General features: G+C 48.4%; 1 protein-coding gene across 1 annotated transcript in view; it reads right to left on the bottom strand.

Moving 5' to 3' along the window:
- Positions 1-19,568, bottom strand: part of GFM1 (G elongation factor mitochondrial 1) — a 572,440-nt gene that overhangs the window by 217,302 nt on the left and 335,570 nt on the right. The window contains exon 13 of the mRNA XM_069618451.1: positions 7,712-7,794. Coding sequence (XP_069474552.1) covers positions 7,712-7,794 — 83 coding nt within the window. The remainder of the gene's footprint in view (positions 1-7,711; positions 7,795-19,568) is intronic.

The following is a 19,568-nucleotide window of genomic DNA, read 5'->3' as shown; positions in this document are numbered from 1 at the left end:
CATACCGTGGACCCCTGGTCCAGCCTACTGCGAACGCAAAACGCAGCACACTTCACACCATGGACCCCTGGTCCAGCCAAACTGCAACACGCAGCCCTCACCACTCACCATGGACCCCAGGTCCAGCCTCACCTGCTGCACCACAGCAGAACGCCTCAATAACCAACCACTCCCACACAACGCAATGTTCACCTCACGCACCAATGCAAACCCCAAAAACCAAGGTGGTTGGCATACACGCAAAACATTGCACACATTTTCAAATACAAAATGATGTGTAAAAATGCATTATTTCCGTTAAGTATTGGAGAAATATAACTGTAAGTGTATCAAAAATACACAACACAGGATAAACACTGCTGTTCAAAGAAGCAATTCAACCCGCAAGTGCTCCCACCCACGAGTCCGTACAACCAACAATGGAAATCCAACCTGCAAGAAAACATGTTAAGTATTGAACAGTTCCACCTGCAAAGAATTCTTAAATGAGAGAAACTATATGCAATTTAATGCAAAATAATGCAGATACACACTCAACCACATCTCTTTAGCACACAATTTGCAATTTCTCAAAACACACACAACAATCACCCATGCACAACTCTCAGCGCGCGCACTCACTTACTCATACGGGCCCATGCAACACACACACTTCAGTTAAATACAACAGTAACACTACATTTTTCACTTTTCACTAGTGAACCGTCCCATAAACAGGAAAGTCCTCTCGCTCGCATCGAGCTGCCGCAACATCGGGCTAGAACTCTCCAAAGCCCATGTAGCACCATTACTCCAGTTGCAGACCAACCGCCGAATCCTGTGTTTCACCTGGTCTGAGGAAAAACAGCACCCTGAATGCCCCTCGCCACTTTTCACCAACACGGGATCCTTACACCCAACGCAGAACATGAGGGCGTCCAGAATATGCAAATCAGTGTAGAAGTCAACGTCCCTCACCTGGTACCATCTGCGAACCACCGACGCGCACCCGCAGATGTCCATGAACCACTTGCACCGAATCAGTCTGCCAAGTCTTTTGGAGGACCCTCGCGGCCGCTCTCCTCCTTTCAGACACACCGGCCCGGCACGGACACTGCGTTCGTAACAGGAAAAACAATGCGAACATTCCTTGCGTTCCAACAGCACACGCTGGAACGCACGCCGTAAGACAGGAAACGCGATAACATCAACGCGTTCTGCCACGCCCCATGGACACCTGTGCATTCGAGCCTCCTACGAAATGCGCGCAAACAGTGTTCACCACGGAGTTCCTTTAAGCGACAAGCTACGTCACCATTGCCATCGCAGGCACCGCAGCGCTCACATTCCTTACGCACCTCCATAGCATGCAGGCACGCTCACGCGCCAACCTCCTCCTCCTCCCCGTTCGCTGGTACAGTGTCCCTTGCCACGCTGCCCCAGAGTTGGAAGCTGACAGCGCGGATACGCTGGGGCAAACAGTTTGCTACTTGGAGACCCCGCACACCGACATGTGTGCCGCACAGTAATTCCAGGACCCCCACAGGCAGCCAAGAGGGAAACAGCACCGACCTGATGCCACACGACACCAGGCACCCCGGACATCCACCAGTCACAAACGCCACCCGGAAGACTTGTTCCTCACGGGAAACGCTCCACACACCGACCCGTGTGCCATACGGTTCCCCAGGCACCGGCTGTTGATTTGCCAGTCACAAGCTCCACCCGGAAGACTTGTTCCTCACGGGAAACGCTCCACACACCGACCCGTGTGCCGTACGGTTCCCCAGGCACCGGCTGTTGATTTGCCAGTCACAAGCTCCACCCGGAAGACTTGTTCCTCACGGGAAACGCTCCACACACCGACCCGTGTGCCGTACGGTTCCCCAGGCACCGGCTGTTGATTTGCCAGGCATAAGCTCCACCCGGCCAGCTTGATCCTGGAAGCAGACGCTCTCCAAAGCGCTGCACACCGACTTGTGTGCCGAACACAATACCGCCCGCAGCACCACCCGGTAACTGGGACTGGAAACCCACCACAAGACCAGCTGTGCCAATCTCAACTGCACACCGACCTGTGTGCCGACTAGAGTCCTCAATTCAGCACCACCCGGCCTGCTGAAAGGGATACCCCACCCAGTCAAAACAACTCTGGGTTCCCAAACTTGCTGACCTTCTTTATGGACATGGATCATTGGAGGGCAATGTTTCCTGGTTCTTGGTTGTCCCCTCCACGACAAATCCCATCCTCGTCGCCAGTGTAATAACTTGGAAGCTGATGAACACCCGAGCCAGCAGGTAAGTTATTAAGTAGATTTATTGTAGTTCAATCCCAGGAACAAAACATTGGCATGTCCTTCCAAGTCAGCATAACTCCAACTGCCAAGCTTAGAACCCTCACACACCAACACTCCACTCACACTGACATCACTACATTCCATTCAGCAGTGATGTCATCCACTCAGCTAGTAAGCACATTACAACATACACCTCTTCAGTAATGGAGGCGCCACTGCTTGGCCTCTACCTTTGCCTCTTCCCTGCCCAGGCCTTCGACATTCCTCTGCATTGTAATTTAAGGAACATCAAATTACATTCAGTTAATTTGAGGTGTTGCTCTTAACAAGACACACAATGATCCAACACCTCCACTAATTCCCTGGCTTGCCACCCAGACAAATACCCTTCAGCTGCAGCTGAAGCACAAGCCTCAACCGCTGCACAAACGCAACAGCCACGGCTTCCTGCGCTATTTCTGCTGGCTTGTTCATTCCTGAATGCTGCAAAATGACAAACTTCAAACAATCACGGCAGGATGCTAGCGATTCCTTCCTATTCGGATTACAATTATTTATTTTCCTCCGGTCTGTTTTCCTTTGGTACACCATAGAAATAGCCACCAACAAATGTTGGTTTAATTCTACCTCTCTCTCTGGGTATTGAGTGGGCCAACCACTGTCTTGAGTTGTGTGCAGGCGCACCTCAGTAGCCATTATTAACCTCATCAGCTGGTTCATGTTTACACAGGCAGGACTATAACAATGAACTACAGTTCAATGCCTCAGTAAATGTTTATAGTTTCTCCCCGATATTCGAAAAATGTTTAGACAAATTCCTCAAATACTCAGGAAGCCATGCAGCATGTACTGTTACCAAATGAACAGTCTGTGCCAACCCGAGGTGGCTACGATAGGGGGGCCTGCAAGTGCGTTTTAAATGTACAGCACCTGCACTAGGGTGAGAAGAGATAATAGTTGACGAGAAAGTGCTCCCTCCCTAGTGCAGGGGATGCTGCTGAGTCTGTGAAGATTACCCAACTGGGATCTGGAAATGGGTGCACTGGATAGTCGTGGCTTGAGGGCGCCATGCAGCAGAATCTTTTCACGACATTGTGATTAGTACTTGAAGCAAATAACTCTAAAATCTTCTCCCTTTGCTTCCTTTTCAGCCTTAGCATCGAAGCCTGTAGTGGATACAAAGGAGCTGCATAATCCAGGTCAAAGGACATGCTCCTGGTTTGAAATTTAGAAGTTTAGCCAAATCAAAGTAACTCTCTACAGGGAATAGCTTGCTCTTATCATACTGTGTCATGGAGTTTTAAGTTTTCTAAATACTTGTATGCAGGCGTACCCCTCTTGGGCGAACAACATTCTTTTGACTGACCAGGGTTCGAAATTGAGGTTCGATGAGCAGGAGCTAAAAGTAGCTGGAGCGAACCAGGAACCAGGAGCGAGTACATACATTGCACTGCAAATCTAACATCCACATGAGATACACACTTTAACCTTTTTGCCCATTATGTATGCTCCATTGGATTTAAATGTGTCTTCTTTATTTACATTCTAAAATGGTATTAAGTGAAATGGTATTTTTCATTTTTCCAAAAATGAAAAAGACCGCTATGAGAACGCTCAGAGCTGTATTTTAAAATCTTAACCGTCACGTCCCTGCCGCACACGAGTGCAGCAGGAGCTGCCAGGCCAACCGAGATGGACAGGGGCAGGCGAGTTTGAGGTAAGTGCTTGCTTGCTTCTGTGTATAATAGGGGACAGTGTTTGTAGTGGGGAGTAGGCAGTGGAGGAGTGTGTCTGTGTGTGTATGTTTGTGTATATTTGTATGTGAGGCGGGTGCTGAGGAAAAGGTGGGCGTCTGAGCATGACTATTTGTATGGAAGGTTGGGTTTGGGCGGAGGCAGAGGCTCAAAGGGGGTTCAGGGGTGAAACCCCTGTTTTCAAAGAGCATGGGGTGGGATTGATGTATTTTGAATATTAAAGGCTGCACCAAAACGGCCGAAAACAATCTGTATTTTTTGTGTGTGGCCTTTAATATTCAAGATGATCACATACAACCTCTAAAATACTCAAAGTTAATGTCACATAGTCATGTTTGTAAGGTATAAGATGGCCGGGGAGACAAAAGTAGCTGCTGGTAACTGTTGGTTTTAAGCAAACGAGGCTCTCCTAGGTTAGAAGCAGGAGTTAAATAGCTCCCAGCTCCAATCAATTTCGAACCCTGTTGACCCTTTCCCCTTTTCGTGCTTAGGATGTCTCTCCGTTACACAATTGCTACCCTTGGGAGGAGCAAAGGGTAATCTCACTTGTACTAGAATAGTTTCTGCCTATGTGAAATATCCCATACAAATGTAGGGACTGGAGTTTCCTGGAATATCACTTTTCAATAATGTTCTCCCATTTCCTGGGAGTCATCAAAGATAACCACAATATTTTGGCATCCGCCCTCCTCTCTCTTCTCCGCTTTGGCACTGCCCTCAGCTCCCTTCTTTATTCCCTCGACCCTTACCATTAATGATACTCTATTTTGCATCAATCCCAAACGTTCGTTTCATCTTATTTATTTTCCCTGTTATTATTGCGATGATTCCTAAATTCATTTATCAAATTTTATCCTTCCCATATTCGTACCCTTACTGGGTCTTCCCTATTTCCAACCAAGTAAAATAAAAAGGCTTTCGTGCAGCTCAAGAGGAGACATCAGCCTTGCAGGAAGCCATGTAGAGGTGAGGGAGCCCGGGGGAGTCGGAGGACAGGAAAATGGATAGGAAGGGATGGTGGGGGCAGGATGGCAGTGCGGGGGAAGCAGCCGTCAGGTTGCTGGGATCGTGGGATTCATCCCACGATCCCAGCAACCGGATTGGTTGCTCCCCCCACATAGGGTGTGAATATACATTAATAGACATGCTTATGTCCCAAGCAGAGATCAACCTCACAGCTGCAAAGCGTTCTACCTTTTCCCAGTCCCGGTTAACCAATTGCGGCTTTTAGCGGTCTTTCCACATCATATTGCCCATCATGGCTGTGGTGCCGCTCTGCTCAGCTGTGCAGCCAGTGCTCACGAGAGAACATAAAATACTGTTGGTTTCAACAGAGTGAAACCCACTGCAGGGGTGATGAGCTAAATAGAAAAACAAGATAGACACATTGTGCCTCATTACGACCCTGCCGGTCCGGAAAGAACGGTGGTGGTAAAACCGCTGCCACCGCTCTATCTGGACCGGCAGATTAAGAGTACTGCAGGCGGGAGGTGTCACTCCCGCCAGGTCTGACCTGGCGGGTTTAACACCACCCACCTGCAGGCGGACATGGAAACACCGGCTCTGTCATAGACAGAACCAGTGTTTCCATTGTTCCCATCCCCATGGAGTCCTATGGGGCTCCATGGGAATGGGGATTTACACGATTCCGCCTCCGGAATTCCCGGTCACTGGGGTCGTAATGCCCCGGTGATCCCGGGAATCACAGAGGCGGAATGGTAATACGGTTCCGGCGGTAACCGAGGTTACCGCCGGACTCATGAGGCCCATTTTCTTTATTACAAGACACAATATGTGATAGTTTGTTCATTGAAAACTGTGGGCAGGTGTCCTTGATGTATTCATTAGCTTTATTAATAACATTGGGTTTTCATATAGAACTTCACTCCAGATTCCATCTGTCTGTAAGCACTATAGTTATAGCTATAATTGATACCCAATTCAATGGTACTCAATTTATCAACATCGGAAGGATGAAGGGCTGAGTCGGCACTCTCAGCATTCGACCATGAGAAATCCAGACTTGCCCCATGTTACAAGGCAATGCTTAACCTGTACGCTGTCCACACATACGTATGTGTCAAGATGAGACAAACCTTTTCTGAAATGCACTACTGTCTAAACTGAATTATATTTTGGAAGCTGGAAACAGGTACCTCTACAAGGGTTCAATACGAGAACCAGACCCAAAGAAACTGTCTCACTATTGGTGAGTAAGAAGGCTTTTGTTTTAAATAGTTTTAAATTGTGTTTGATGAATTGGGATTTAAAGGTAATTGCCTAAATTCATAACAAAAATTGCGCACCTTATAAAACAACTAAAAATAATACAGAACCTAATAACAACAAACTGCTACTGAACTGTAAAGGTCTGGAGAAAGCGAGAACGTCCCACATGTTGCATTTGTTTAATGATTTATCCTATTATGACGGAGACTTGGTGGAATCGACTAATGGTGGGAGAAAGAACTACTGAGACCATTGCAGTGACTCAATTTCTCCAGAACATTGACCTTATGAAAGTTTAGAACCTACCTAACTTTCTCCAAAAAAACAACCGGCTGACCGTCAACCATGTTAATAAGTACATTTTCGTTCTCTCTTTCAGGGATGGTTAAAAGTAAGTGATGTAAGAATTTTTGTAAAAAAAAATGTGCAAACATTTTACATAAAAATAAAAAAATAAAAAATAAAAATAACAACAAACAATGCAATCCAAGCACATGCACTTCTCACACGTCCATTCATGCTTTATCCCTTTTCACTAAACAAAGATCGTATTCAAAACAGATGGCGATTCCTTCACACAATCATAGCAAATGATCTCCCACAACACCCAATCTTTCTAAAACTAGCATCAAATAAATCTAGATTCGCACAATCAAAAACGTTCCCCTTTTAAAAAAAAAAAAAGAAAAAAAAAAAAAGTCAAGCCTTTCCAATGCCTTTTGAGGACGATACTGAAAACGTGGAGTCTGCAGCAAAATCAAGCAATGAAGTAGCACACCACTGGGAAAATACATTCAGCCCCAGTGCTAATCAGACTATCTTTCTTTCAATCAACATTCCTGTACCTATAGCAACAGACCGTTTGCAATAATTACAGCAAGATATGTCAGGCTGCATAAATACTTCCACCCTCCACCGCTCAGACACACACACGCTTTTGTTCTCTTTCTAGACAACCCGGAGTTCTGGGCACACAACAGCAATGGCACAAAGTACAAAACCAAGTCTGCAGAGCGTCACATTCCTCAAAGACCCACATTAGTATTCCAAATCTGCATTTTTCCATGACAAACTTCTTTTTTTTGGGACGTTACTAATTGACTTTTTCCCCTGCCGTGAATAATGCCTTAGCAACTGAACGGCCTTTTGCACTCAACGTGGGACTATTAAGCAGTACAAAACAGAAGGCAGAGCAAATACGTAAAGCAGTGAACAACAGAAAAGCTCACTGTCGCCACAGTGCCAGCCAGACCTCTTGTATGCACAGATGCTCAGTGTAGATTCAGAAACGTTTCTTCCAAGGCTTTACTTCCACTAAAATATATTTTGGGTAAAGGGGCAACTGTTCGGTCAAACCTGGGTCAAAAAGGTGGGGAGAAAACACATTGCAATGCAAAATTCAAAATAAAAGGGATTTGTTATATATGAAAAATAGACTAGAATAATACTTACGGTACAGATGAGGCAATAGTTTCTCTAAAAGCAACTTTAGGTTTGCCGGAGTTGCAAGGACATCCATACTCTCTTTCCAGGCGCTAGAAAAAGTACAGAAAAATGATGTCCTCGAGACAACATTAAACCTTTCAGAGAATTTCTAATTGAAGTTTAGAGTTAACATTTTCACCTGCATCTTACCAACTTGATGAAGGTTATATCAATTCAGCTACTTGAAGAATAAGCCTATTAACCCTGGCTCAATATTTTATGAAGTCTACCACTTTTGTCTGCTCCAAGTTCCATTTTATAATACTTGCTTATCAACTTTAAAACATTAGGAAAACAGTGCTGAGACGAGGAAGAGGAATGGAGTAATGAGGATGAACAGAAGCGGTAAGAGCTTCAGTCTTTGGAAAAGGCTAACCAATGCTGGGGCATTTAAAAGAAAGACATCTGAAAAAGGAGAGAGGGAAAGGGAGAGAGAGAGAGGGAGTGAGAGGGAGAGAGAGAGGGGAAAGAGGGGGGAGAGAGTAGGAGAGAGGGGGATAGAGGGGGGAGAGAGCGAGAGAGAGACAAGAGAGAGAGTGTGTGCTGCTGAATCCAACTTGTTCCAACACTGGTTTGGACACCGGAGGCGAGCAGACTGCGGGGAGCAGCATGGAGACTGGCGAGAATGGCATGCAGAGAAACCGAGCCGAGAGAAGTTTGCAGCATTATTACGACAGGCAGCTGGAGCTGCCAAAAGTAGAGGAAGGCAAAGCGGGTACCAACCGGCTAACAGGATGCACTCCCAGTAAGCCGAGCTAATGGGACAACATGGCACTTCAGGGCCAATGCTGCGTACTGTTGACAGCACGAGAGCCTAATTAAAGGAACTGGAATAGTTAATAAGAACATTGTTAAGAAAGGGTCGGTGACCTAGTATTTGAAAATCATTATTTCCTGGTGCAAGAGAGAGTGAATGGAGAACGGAAAAGCCCTGGCAGGAAAGTAAACCAGGCAGCGTGCAAGACTGTGGCCCGCACCCAAGTGCAATACCCTGGCAGGAGAGTAAACCAGGGGTAAGAAGAGACTAGTCAGAGGTAAAAACTCCTGTCCCGAAATTGTGGAATAGTGATAACCAATATAAAAAGCATTGGCACTGCCAATAGTTTTGCCATTTCCTGCTGTTTTTTTCATTTTGCATTCATAGTTACCAGGGTGCAAGGAGGAGAGTGCAGAGTTTCAAGGAGGATGCGACATGGGGCATGGAAGAGAATGAGGAGGAATGAGAATACAGCAAGGGAGGAAATGGTTAAAAGAGGGTGCCATTGATGATGAGCAAGAGGAAATTTGAGTGAGAAAGGTTGAGCGTGAGAGGGTAAGAAATAAAGCAAGTGTGTGAGAGGAAGGATGAGAGGGGTTAGAGAGTGTGGGTGAGGTAAGAGAGTGGGTTGTAAAGAGTTGGGTTGGTAGAGAATTTGAAATCACTGCAACTGGGACCGAAGGTCCAGATAGAGCGAATTAGAATAACCTAGATGTGCCGAAATATGCGCCGAGTGTACAAGTAAAAATCCATCTGGGGCTGCCACGGAGAGACATTGCTGCCATCTGTTGAGTGGAAGGGCAGTGAGGAAGAAATGGGGGTCATTGCCAGGAGCCAGAGTTAAATAGGCTCCCTCGTGCTGGATTGTCTTTGTCAGGGGCTGTGAGAATGAGAAGGGAAATAACAGCTTTCTGACATGAGCAGGCCTTGGATAAATGCAGGGTCTGTATTGTGAAAGAGCAGAGGGCTGCTGCGGGGGTAAGCAGCGACCCCAAACAGAGGTGCCCCTGCCTCAGAAGCAACCGAGCACGCTGACAGCGCGAGCAGCTGTGTGTGCTGATGTGGTGTCTGGAGCCATTACTGCTGCAGTGAATGGGAGCACTGCATGCAACACTCGGTGAGCAGAAGCTTCGGCATGGAAGTCCTTGCAGGACTGAAGAACAGTGGAGGGGAAGAAACGCCGCTGCCATGCCCCATAGAATGCAATGTCAAGAGCAGCACTACAGTGGCGGTTCAGCAGCACTGACAGCAGTGCTGCCAGGCGGTCCAGACAACACAGGCAAACCAGGAGCCAGGGATACTGTGTGCAGAGTAGAGCAGGAGCTCCAGCAACCATGGCACAGTTTACTGGCAGCAATGGAAGATAAGGGTGAAGGACACAGGGAACCGCCACGTTGGGTGACCGGTTCACTGCTTGCAGTGTAGAACGGAAGGAACATGCAGCACTGACAAGTGTGGCAGGGTGACTGGAGGCAATGTAGGTCGTAACGTTCTAGGTGGCCGGGTCATACTGCAAGTTTCGTTGGCAAGGTCACACTGTAAGCATTGGAAGGGGCAATGCTGACAGCAGAGAGTTGAGGGTGGCAGCTGTAGAGCAGCACTAGTAGCAATGTTAGTAGGTACCCGATATTCTGCTGGGCAGAAGCGAGAGCGTGTGGTGGCAATTTAGGCCACTCCATGTAGAGCAAGCAAACCGCCCCCGCCCCCCCACCCACCGCTCCGCAAGGCAATAGTAACAGAACTGACAGAGATAGCTAGTAGTCACTGCAAATTGTGCGTGGTTAATGTCTGGGGCAGCACTTAAGTGGCGAAAGGGAAGCAGGGTCGTGCAGTCTAGAGTGAGCAATGTGGAATGGGCCAACAATGCAGCAATGAGAGCAGAAGGCCAAGTGTCCTGCGTCACCGAATGCGGTTCAGGTTATGCAGGACTGGCAGTAGAGAGTTTAAGAGGGTCACAGCATGCGCGGTACGGCAGAGTACATTATCAGGGCCACGGCATGCAGCGTAGATAGCAATAGCCCGGCCTCCTTCAGGGCATCAGTGACAGCTGATGTGGCATCACTGTAAGTGAAGTTTATAATGGATGGCCAAAGGCAGCACTTGGAGGGCAGAAGAATCCAGGGGAAGCAGGTTACCCTAGAGCTGACATAAGTGGGTGTGCGGTTATGCAGTTTGTGGTATTTTACCCCGAACCCAGTCCAGCAGTTGGAGGGACAGGAGTCGTGCAGTGAGGATTAAGTTCGCCCATCCCTGAAAGAAGTGGGCGCAAGTTCAGTGCTGGATTAGGCTGAGTATTGTGGGCTCGCTTTGCTCCTCTTACCAGATCCCTACCTAAGTAATAAATCACAGACAACTTATGTGTATGGAAAAGTTGTAGGCCTTAGGCATTTTATTTTCTTACAGAAAATACAACACAACAAAAATAAATACACTTCCATATGCTTTTGGGCACCTTGTGTCCAGTCCCGAAGTTGCCCAAGGCTCCTCCCGAGTCCTTGTTATCCCTGAGCCTTCGTTCCTGTGCACATGCCGCCTACGACATGTCTTGGACCGTGTACCGAAGGAGTACTCGGCGTTCCCACTTCTGCCTGCTCCTTTTCTTGGACCGTGTACCGAAAGAGTACCCGGCGTTCCCACTTCTGCCTGCTCCTTCTTTTTTCACCGTGTACCGAAAGAGTACTCGGCGTACCGGCTCCTGCCTGCACCCCTCTTCTTCCGTTATTATTGTAGGGTTGGTTGGGTGGCAAACGTTTTTCCTTCCTCTTATCCAGGCACTAAGAGCCTACCCGAGAGAGGTGAGCTCTTACCTGGTTTGTGCCGCCTCTCCTTTTCCTGGCTTACTTATACACCCACAGCCTTTTGTTCCTTCTTGGGGGTGGCCGGCTTACCCCCCTGACCCCTTGCCGTTATATTTCGCACCTTCCCAGGTGCTGCTTCCTGCCCTTTCCTGGGCTTTTGTTCCTTGTGGCGCCGTTCGGACGCCCCTCCCTACGTTTTCTCGTCGTTTTCCCCCACCCCGCGCCTAAACTCCCAGACCCTCTATCGTCCCGCATTTCATGCGGCCCGGGGCCTGGGCCATAGGCTGAGTAGTGTGGGCTCGCTTTGCTCCTCTTACCAGATCCCTACCCAAGTAATAAATCACAGACAACTTATGTGTATGGAAAAGTTGTAGGCCGTAGGCATTTTATTTTCTTACAGAAAATACAACACAACAAAAATAAATACACTGCCATATGCTTTTGGGCACCTTGTGTCCAGTTCCGAAGTTGCCCAAGGCTCCTCCTGAGTCCTTGTTATCCCTGGGCCTTCGTTCCTGGGCACATGCCGCCACACCTGAGCGGGTGTTCCTTACGCCCGCTCAGGTCCCCCCCAAAAGCACCCTACCTACAACCCCGTTCTTGAAGTGCCCTAAAAATGTTGTCGGAAAAGACCCCCATCTTTTCCTTGATAGGTGTACCCCATCCTAGTGAAACATGTCCGGATTGTTCCGGTGTAAGCCATGTTTTATGAAGTGCAGCCCTGTGCTCTTGCAGTACTTTCCTACTGATTTATTTAGTTTCTTTCTGCCTATTTCGATTGCGTGCCTCTTCTGTGCCCCATACCAGACCCTTCTTGGTATTAGTTCTGACATAAAAATCTCGGTTTTCCACCAGCTGCGGGCTATGCTATGCAGCGACTCGCAAATGTTCCTTTGTAATTTACCCCTATTTGTGCTCACCAGGTCGTTCCCTCCGAGATGTATAACTAGGTACTCGGGGGGGGGGGGGGGGATGGGGGTGGGGGACGGGGGGGGTTGGGGTCCCTGAAGCCCATCGGGTCCAACAGCCTGTCGTGAATGTCCTCCCAGTGCATCCCCGGGAGGCCCCACCAGGATGTAATTGTGTTTCTGAAATGTAGTCCTTGCTTCTCTTCTTCCAGCCACCTGCCTGCCCGGGTCACAAAAGAGTGCCCCACTATCCATGCCGATTTGTAGGGTCCGGCCTCTATGGAAACTGGGAAGATAAGTGTTATATCAGTTCCTCCCAGATGTATTTTTTAAAACATTGCGACTTCCATCCCCCAATTCTTCTCACACCCTTCGCTCCCAGGCCCCCCGCCCATGCACGGGTCGCTGCTCCTATCCTGAAAGCGTGTGTTCCAAATTCGGCTGGATCCCATCCTGCTTTTGCCACTGCCTGTTTCAATACCGCGGCGCCTGAAACTGGTACCTGCTGAGTGCGCTGCTGTCCCTATGTATTAATAGCTGCCCGTGTACCACTGGTCGAAGATCTAGGAATTCTTGGGTGATGCATCTGGGACAGTGGTCCTTCTCTCTGATGCAATTGAGGTCTATTGCTCTCCCCTTCCCCGTTTGGTCTGTTTTAGATTTTTTTAGCATTAAAGACATCCCCTTGTGTCCCATATTAATGTCTTTCCTTGCCAGGCCGTCTCCTGCCACTGTATTACTGGCCACCAGCTCCCCTACCCTAAAAGCTCCATAGTATGCTAGCGCAAATGCTGCCCTGAACAGTGCGGTTTCGTACGTGCTGCTGCATGTGTCTCGCAGTACTTTTAACAGAATTATCAACTTCCCAAAATTTACCGGCCTTCTGTTATCTGGTTTCTTCCCCTCTAATTTCGCCCATCCTATCATAGCGTATTTTATTTTAGCGCTGTCGGTTGGGTCTGGTATGCCCGCCACTTTTGTGGTATATGCCACCGCCGCTAGGTGCGCTGCTGCCAAGCTTTTCTTTTTCCCTTTGGCAAATGCCCCTTCGAGAAATTCAAAAAAAATTTCTGTTGACATTTTTTCCACCTCTTTTCCACCTGTTTCCACCAACACATCTTTTACATGCTTTTCGTACTGCTTAACCGTTTTGTACATTAGGGCGTTCCTGGTCAGCTTGTCAATGACCCTTTCCTTTCTCTGTTCTTCTCCCACTTCTTTTGAGTCGACCTTGTGGCCAACCATGCTTTCCTTTCCAGTGCCTCCAACGGGACCCATGCCTTCCGCGGCGTGGGCGTACTTTCCTTGTCGGCGTCCGGTCTTAGCTCCCTGAATTTTTTACACTGAAAGTGAGAGATTGCATCAGCCACCACATTTGCTTTCCCAGCGATATGCCTCGCCTTTATGCATGTATTCATTTTTAGGCTTTCCAGCGTGATTGCCCTCATTAATTCCAACACTATTATGCATGACGCACTTCCTTTATTTAACACGTGCACCACCGCCATGTTATCTGACCATACTGCCATCTCCTTGTTTCCTAGCTCTTCCCCCCATGTGCATAACACGACCTATATCGAGAAGAGCTCCAGCAGCGTTATGTTTTTTGTCCATTCCGCCACTTGCCATGTTTTTGGCCACTTGCCTGCACACCATTGTTTCCCCAGTATCACGCCAAAACCAAGGCCACCTGCTGCATCGGTGAACAACACCCTTTTACCTTCCTCGTTCACCGGTGAGCGCCATATCACTGACACATTGAAGTATTTCAGAAATTCCGCCCATACTTCCAGATCTTTCTTGATTCCTCCCACTAGCCTGACTCTGTGGTGCCCCTTTGTAGCACCTCTCGTTTTCAGCTCAATACTTCTCTGGAACACCCTTCCCTGTGGTATGACTCTTCCTGCGAAGTTCAGCTTTCCTGGCAGCGCTTGTAACTCTCTCACTGTCGCTTTGTTTTTTCCTTGTAGTTCCTTTATTGTCTTCAGCAGATCTGTCACTTTGTCCTCCGGGATTCGGCACCTTCCTTTATTTGAGTCAATTTCTATTCCTAGGAATTGGATAATCTGCGCTGGGCCATCGTTTTCTCCTCCGCCAGAGGAAAACCCCACTCGCTTGTAATTTCCACAAATTTATCCAGGGTTGCCCTGCATAGCTCTGAACCTTTGGGCCCAACGAATAAAAAATCGTCCAGATAATGTACCATCATGGACTCCCTCATCTCTTCTGTTACCGCCCATTGCAAAAATGAACTTACCCTGTCAAAATATGCACATGAGATGGCGCATCCCATCGGGAGACATTTGTCGACTAAGTATTCCCCCTCCCAATGCATACATAACTATCTTTGCGATCTGCTATTGACTGGCAACAGGCAGAATGCAGATGTCTGCTTTCGCCATCCATGCCCCTTTTCCCGCTTTCCTGACCAGTTCTACTGCCTCCTCGAAGTCTGAATATGATACTGTTGCATCGCTCTGGGCGATGCCGTCGTTCACCGAGGCCCCCGAGGGGTAGGATAGGTGGTGTATCAGCCTGTATTCCCCTTCATCTTTTTTCGGCACCAGCCCTAGTGGAGAGCATATAAATTCTTCGAATGGTAAGGCCGTAAAGGGGCCCTCCACCCTCCCCAGTTCTACCTCTTTCTGGATCTTACTGGTCACTATATCTCTGTTCTCGGTTGCCGACTTTAGATTGCTAGGAATGTCTTGCGCTCCCTGCCCGGTAAATGGGATGTTAAAACCTTCTCTAAAGCCTTGTCTGATCTGCCGTTTCCTGGTCTGGGTATTTCTGGAGCCACCCTTCCATCCTCTCAATTTTTACCGGCATGGCCCCCTTCCCGCCCCAGTTCTTATTTCCACGTCTCATCGCTTCTGCCGCTTGGAGCTGCGGCTCTTGTGCACTTGGCGCTGCTGTGGTCACCCTTACATCTCTCGCACTTGTGGCTGAACTTGCACTTCCATCCCCAGCTACAGGGTACCCCCTTTTCAAAACTCCGACATTGTCCTGGTTCTGCTCGTGTTGTTCCCGCGCTCCCGCTGCCCCCCTGTGTTGTCGGGGGCAGGCTGCTCTGCCACCCTCTCTGTGACCCATAATTTCTGCTCCGAAAACTCTGGTCTCTATTTCTGTCATAGCTGGATTTGTACTTTCTGTTATTGTATCTATAATCCGCTTTGTAATCATTCTGCCAATACTGCCTTCTCTGCTGCCCCCCTGTGCTTCGCTCCTTGGAATCCCATTTCCCCTTTAGCACATTAAATATGTAGAGATTAAAGTTTTCTTCATCCCAACCCATATCCGGAAAGCAGTCCATCTCCTTCCTGAACTCGTGATCATACTCCAGCCATGCGTCACCTCCAAACGCTGCGTGTACCTTCAGCACCCTCTGCTGATACGCCACTAATGTTACCCCGTCTTCCGGGAATTTTTGTAATATAATTGTAGACATTATGGTGAAGGCCGTCATCCAGTTGTCAAAATCGTCCTCCACCTCTCCCACCCGCGGTTCAGCGGAACCAGGAGTCCCATGTAGGTCCGGCACCCGGCCGGTGGGCGGAAGGGTCCCGGCGCTCGTGTCTATGCGGGTGGGTGATGGCCTGGGTGAGGTGATGTCCTGAACCAGGACAGCAGGAGCTGCCAAGAGCAGCAACATCCAGTGCCAAAAGTGCCATTGCCCCATCTAGGCGCACCGGAGAGACCAGAAGGCGGACTCTGCATGCCGAGGAGAATTGCGGATGTCCGGGGACAGAGAGCATGCAGCAAACCTTCACGGATGCTGCGGGCGCAGCAGGCATGTCTTCAGGCTGCTCCTGCCTTGCATCTCCAGTAGCCAAGGAATGGAGCAGCGGGCATGCAGCTCCTCACCACGGGTCGGTCAGTCCCAGCTCATACCGCCCACAGCAGGGGTGTAGGAGCCCAGGGAGAGGTCGTGCACTACTGTGTGTGCTTGGGCAGCCCCAGGTCTGAAGGAGCACAGGGATTACCAGAGCTGCAGGGAGGGGAAATATAGGAGGGCGGCAAAAGGAGTTTTTGAGTGGCAGAGGAGCAAATCTGAAGCAGAGGAGGTTTCCGGGGTGGGGTAATCTGCCATCAAGGAAGGGGGATCTTGTACAGCTTGACCCCTTCAGCTCCACCATCCCGCCAAGCTGCTCCACGGTTCTTCAGTCCTATCATTGCTGATGCCCGTGCTGAGGAAAGCAGTGCAAGTGGCTGCAGCTTACAGGGAGGAAGCAGGGCGATGGGGGACAGACAAACCATCCCCACACAGGCCCTGAGAAGGGAGGCCTGCCTCAGTCTCCAAAAGAGATTTTCTCGCGGCTCAAGCATTGAAAGTCACACAGACACGTGACATGTGACAGGACTCCGGATTGGGGGGAAATACATTGAAAAAGACCCTATTGGATTTCATCTGCATAGTACAACAGGAATGAAAACTTAGTGCGTTGGCAATTGTATGGCACAGCATTTTCAGTTGTCATGCCAACTGCAAAGACTGCTTCTTGGCACCCCTTGGTTATCTGTAGCAATGGTTTTGGCGATATTTTGGTGGCTATGCCACCAAAATGCACCACAACCATAAAGAGAAGAGCCATACCCCTTTTAAGGATAAGTAACAAAGTTGTGAATGAATACACCAGCAGGAGAGTACACCAAGGTGGAAAAGGGATTGAGAAAACTTTGGTGTCAAAACCCCTCCTTGAAATTGCAAAGCAGTGACGATCAATAGAAAAAAGGAAGAACCATACCCCTTTAAGGATAACAGATCCAGAGAGTGAGAGATTGAAACATTCAACAGAACTGTGGGCTTAAGGGAGAATCAAGGGAGGAGGAGTCCCCCTTGAAACAGTGAAGCAACACATTGTATGAAAGGAGAAACAGAGAGGAAAAGTCATCCCTGTATAAAGCAGTGGAACATTATTGACTACCAGAAGTACCAGATAAGACAGTGGATGACCAGAAGAAACAAAGGAAGGGAGGACCCCTCTTCCTGGTGGAACTCTATTTCTTTTCTTTTCTGCACCTTCAAACTTTATGTTTGGAACTTTGAAAGAAAGCTATAAGTGTATGGTTCCATGTAATTTCATCATGGGATGTTTTTTCGCTGGGTTTTTTACCGCAATTTATTTTTTTTACGAAAAACCCCATCACATTTTTTAAAATTCTTTTTGGGGATTTCCCCCCCCCCCCTCAACCCCCCTGTTTTCTAAAATATTTGATGGGTTTTTTCAAAGAAGAAAATGTGAAGTAAAGTAAAATAGGATGAAGAGGAGTAGAGATCTGGAAGAAAAGGAGAGGATAGGACATCAGAAAGGCGAGGAGTGAGCAGCAGAAAGAAGAAGAAAGGACATTTCAGTGGAAACTTGAGAACATCAGGAAGAAGCGAGGAAATCAAGAAAGGGTGGAGAGATGAGAGGAAATCAGGAATATGAGAAGAGGGAATCAGAAAAAGGCAGAAAGAATTAGTGGAAGGAAGAGGCGAGGAAAAGGAGTAGAGAATGAAATTGAGAACAAGATGAGAAGTGAAAATTATGAATTTGGAAAAGGAGGAGAGAGAGGAAATCAAGAAAAGGAGGAAATAGAAGGAAATCAGGACACCTTGGCACCCAGAGGCAACTGTGTATTCCCACATCTTGAAATTAATACATTGTCATTTATGCCCTATAGAGATCTTCTTGAAATAAACAGCTCAGATCATCCTTAAACTCTAACATGGTTTGCCTTCATCACGGTGTAAAGCTTTGATAGTCAAAATGATCACGCAAGGAATGCAGGCCAGAAGATAATTCCCTCTGGAAAGGAAATCATTCCAAAAAGTGTATTCTAATCAGGGGTGACATCCAAGCCGAGCTCTGCTGGAGGACTTTGGGGCAGCTTCTGGCCTGAAGATAAATGTGGGAAAATCGGAACTGTTGAACTTGACCCTAAACTCAGGGAATCGGGAGGCTTTGAGGGCGGCTACCCCATTCATATGGAGCCCGGACGGCATTAGGTATCTCGGAGTGAAAATTAGGCCAACCTTGGCAGGCTGGTATCTAGCAAATTACCCTCCATTGTTAAAAGATATCAAGTCCGACTACCACAGGTGGAGGGGCCTTCGCGTTTCGTGGCTGGGCAGGATGGCGGCGGTGAAAATGGTCACCCTGCCGCGTCTGCTGTATCATTTCCAGGCAATACCCCAAGCGGTCCCTGCAAGCTTCTTCAAGGAATTGGGAACCTTGACCAGAGAGTTTCTGTGGGAAGGGAAGAAGGCGAGGGTAAGTGAACAGCTGCTGATGGCGCCCAGACGGGAGAGGGGACTAGCACTTCCAAATTTCCAACAGTATTATGAAGCCACACAGCTACGGGTCATTATAGATTTGCTTCGGGAAGGGGAAGCTACACAAGATAAACAGTGGGTGAAAATGGATAGAGCAGTGGCAGATCGCAGTTTGGCGGAGGTGCTGTGGCTCCCAAAACAACATAGATCCAAGCATCTATATGAGATCACTATAACGAAATTGATGGTGGAGAACTGGGATAAACTGGTGGGCACTAAAGGGATTACGACTTTCCCATCCCCCTTCACACCCTTGTTTGGCAACAGGGATTTTACTCCTGGGCTGGAAGTAGGAGCCGTCGGGCGATGGCAGGAGGGAGGCTGTAAGTGGCTGGGGGACCTGTTTCGGGGGGGTGAGGAAGAGTTCTCTCGTTCTAGGAGTGTAAGGGGGACTATGGGATAAAGGAGGGGGAAAGGCTCCGATAAGCGCAATTACATCATTGGGTCTTGAACCTGGTGAACAAACAAGCAGCAACGAGAGAGAAGACGCACTTTGAAAGATTCCTCCCGTCCAACGATGGGTCCAGGGGGTTTATAACTAACTTTTATAAAATTCTGGACGAGGCAACCAGTAGGGGTCAATGGCAGTACACGCAGAGGTGGAATCAGATCCTAAGAAGGGAAATGGAGCGAGAAGAGTGGGAGAGGCTGTGGAGGGACATCCCCAGACTGGCTAAAGCATCCCAATTACAGGAAATGTGGTATAAGGCACTGATCGGGTGGCATTATACACCAGCCCGTCTCCGGGAGATCTACCCCAGCCCTCGGGAGTTGTTGGAGGGGATGTGGGCAGGAGGGCACGGCGCAACACATCTGGTGGGACTGTCCGAAAATTAGGCCTTTTTGGCAAGAAGTGCGGGACGCTCAGGAACAGGCGTTCTGGCCAGGGACCAGTAGACCACCAGTGGAAATCCTCCTGGGAATCAGAGGGGGTACTGCTCAGAGGGAGCCCAGATCTCGAGGGAAAGCGAGGGTTATCCTCATAATCGCAGCTATGACAGTAATAGCATGGAGATTCCCCTCTTGCAGGACTTACTGCAGAAAC

Source organism: Ambystoma mexicanum, chromosome 10 (genome assembly GCF_040938575.1).
Source record: "Ambystoma mexicanum isolate Mex_15411 chromosome 10, UKY_AmexF1_1, whole genome shotgun sequence".
Classification (NCBI taxonomy): Eukaryota; Metazoa; Chordata; class Amphibia; order Caudata; family Ambystomatidae; genus Ambystoma; species Ambystoma mexicanum.
This window is presented reverse-complemented; position numbering and strand designations above follow the sequence as displayed.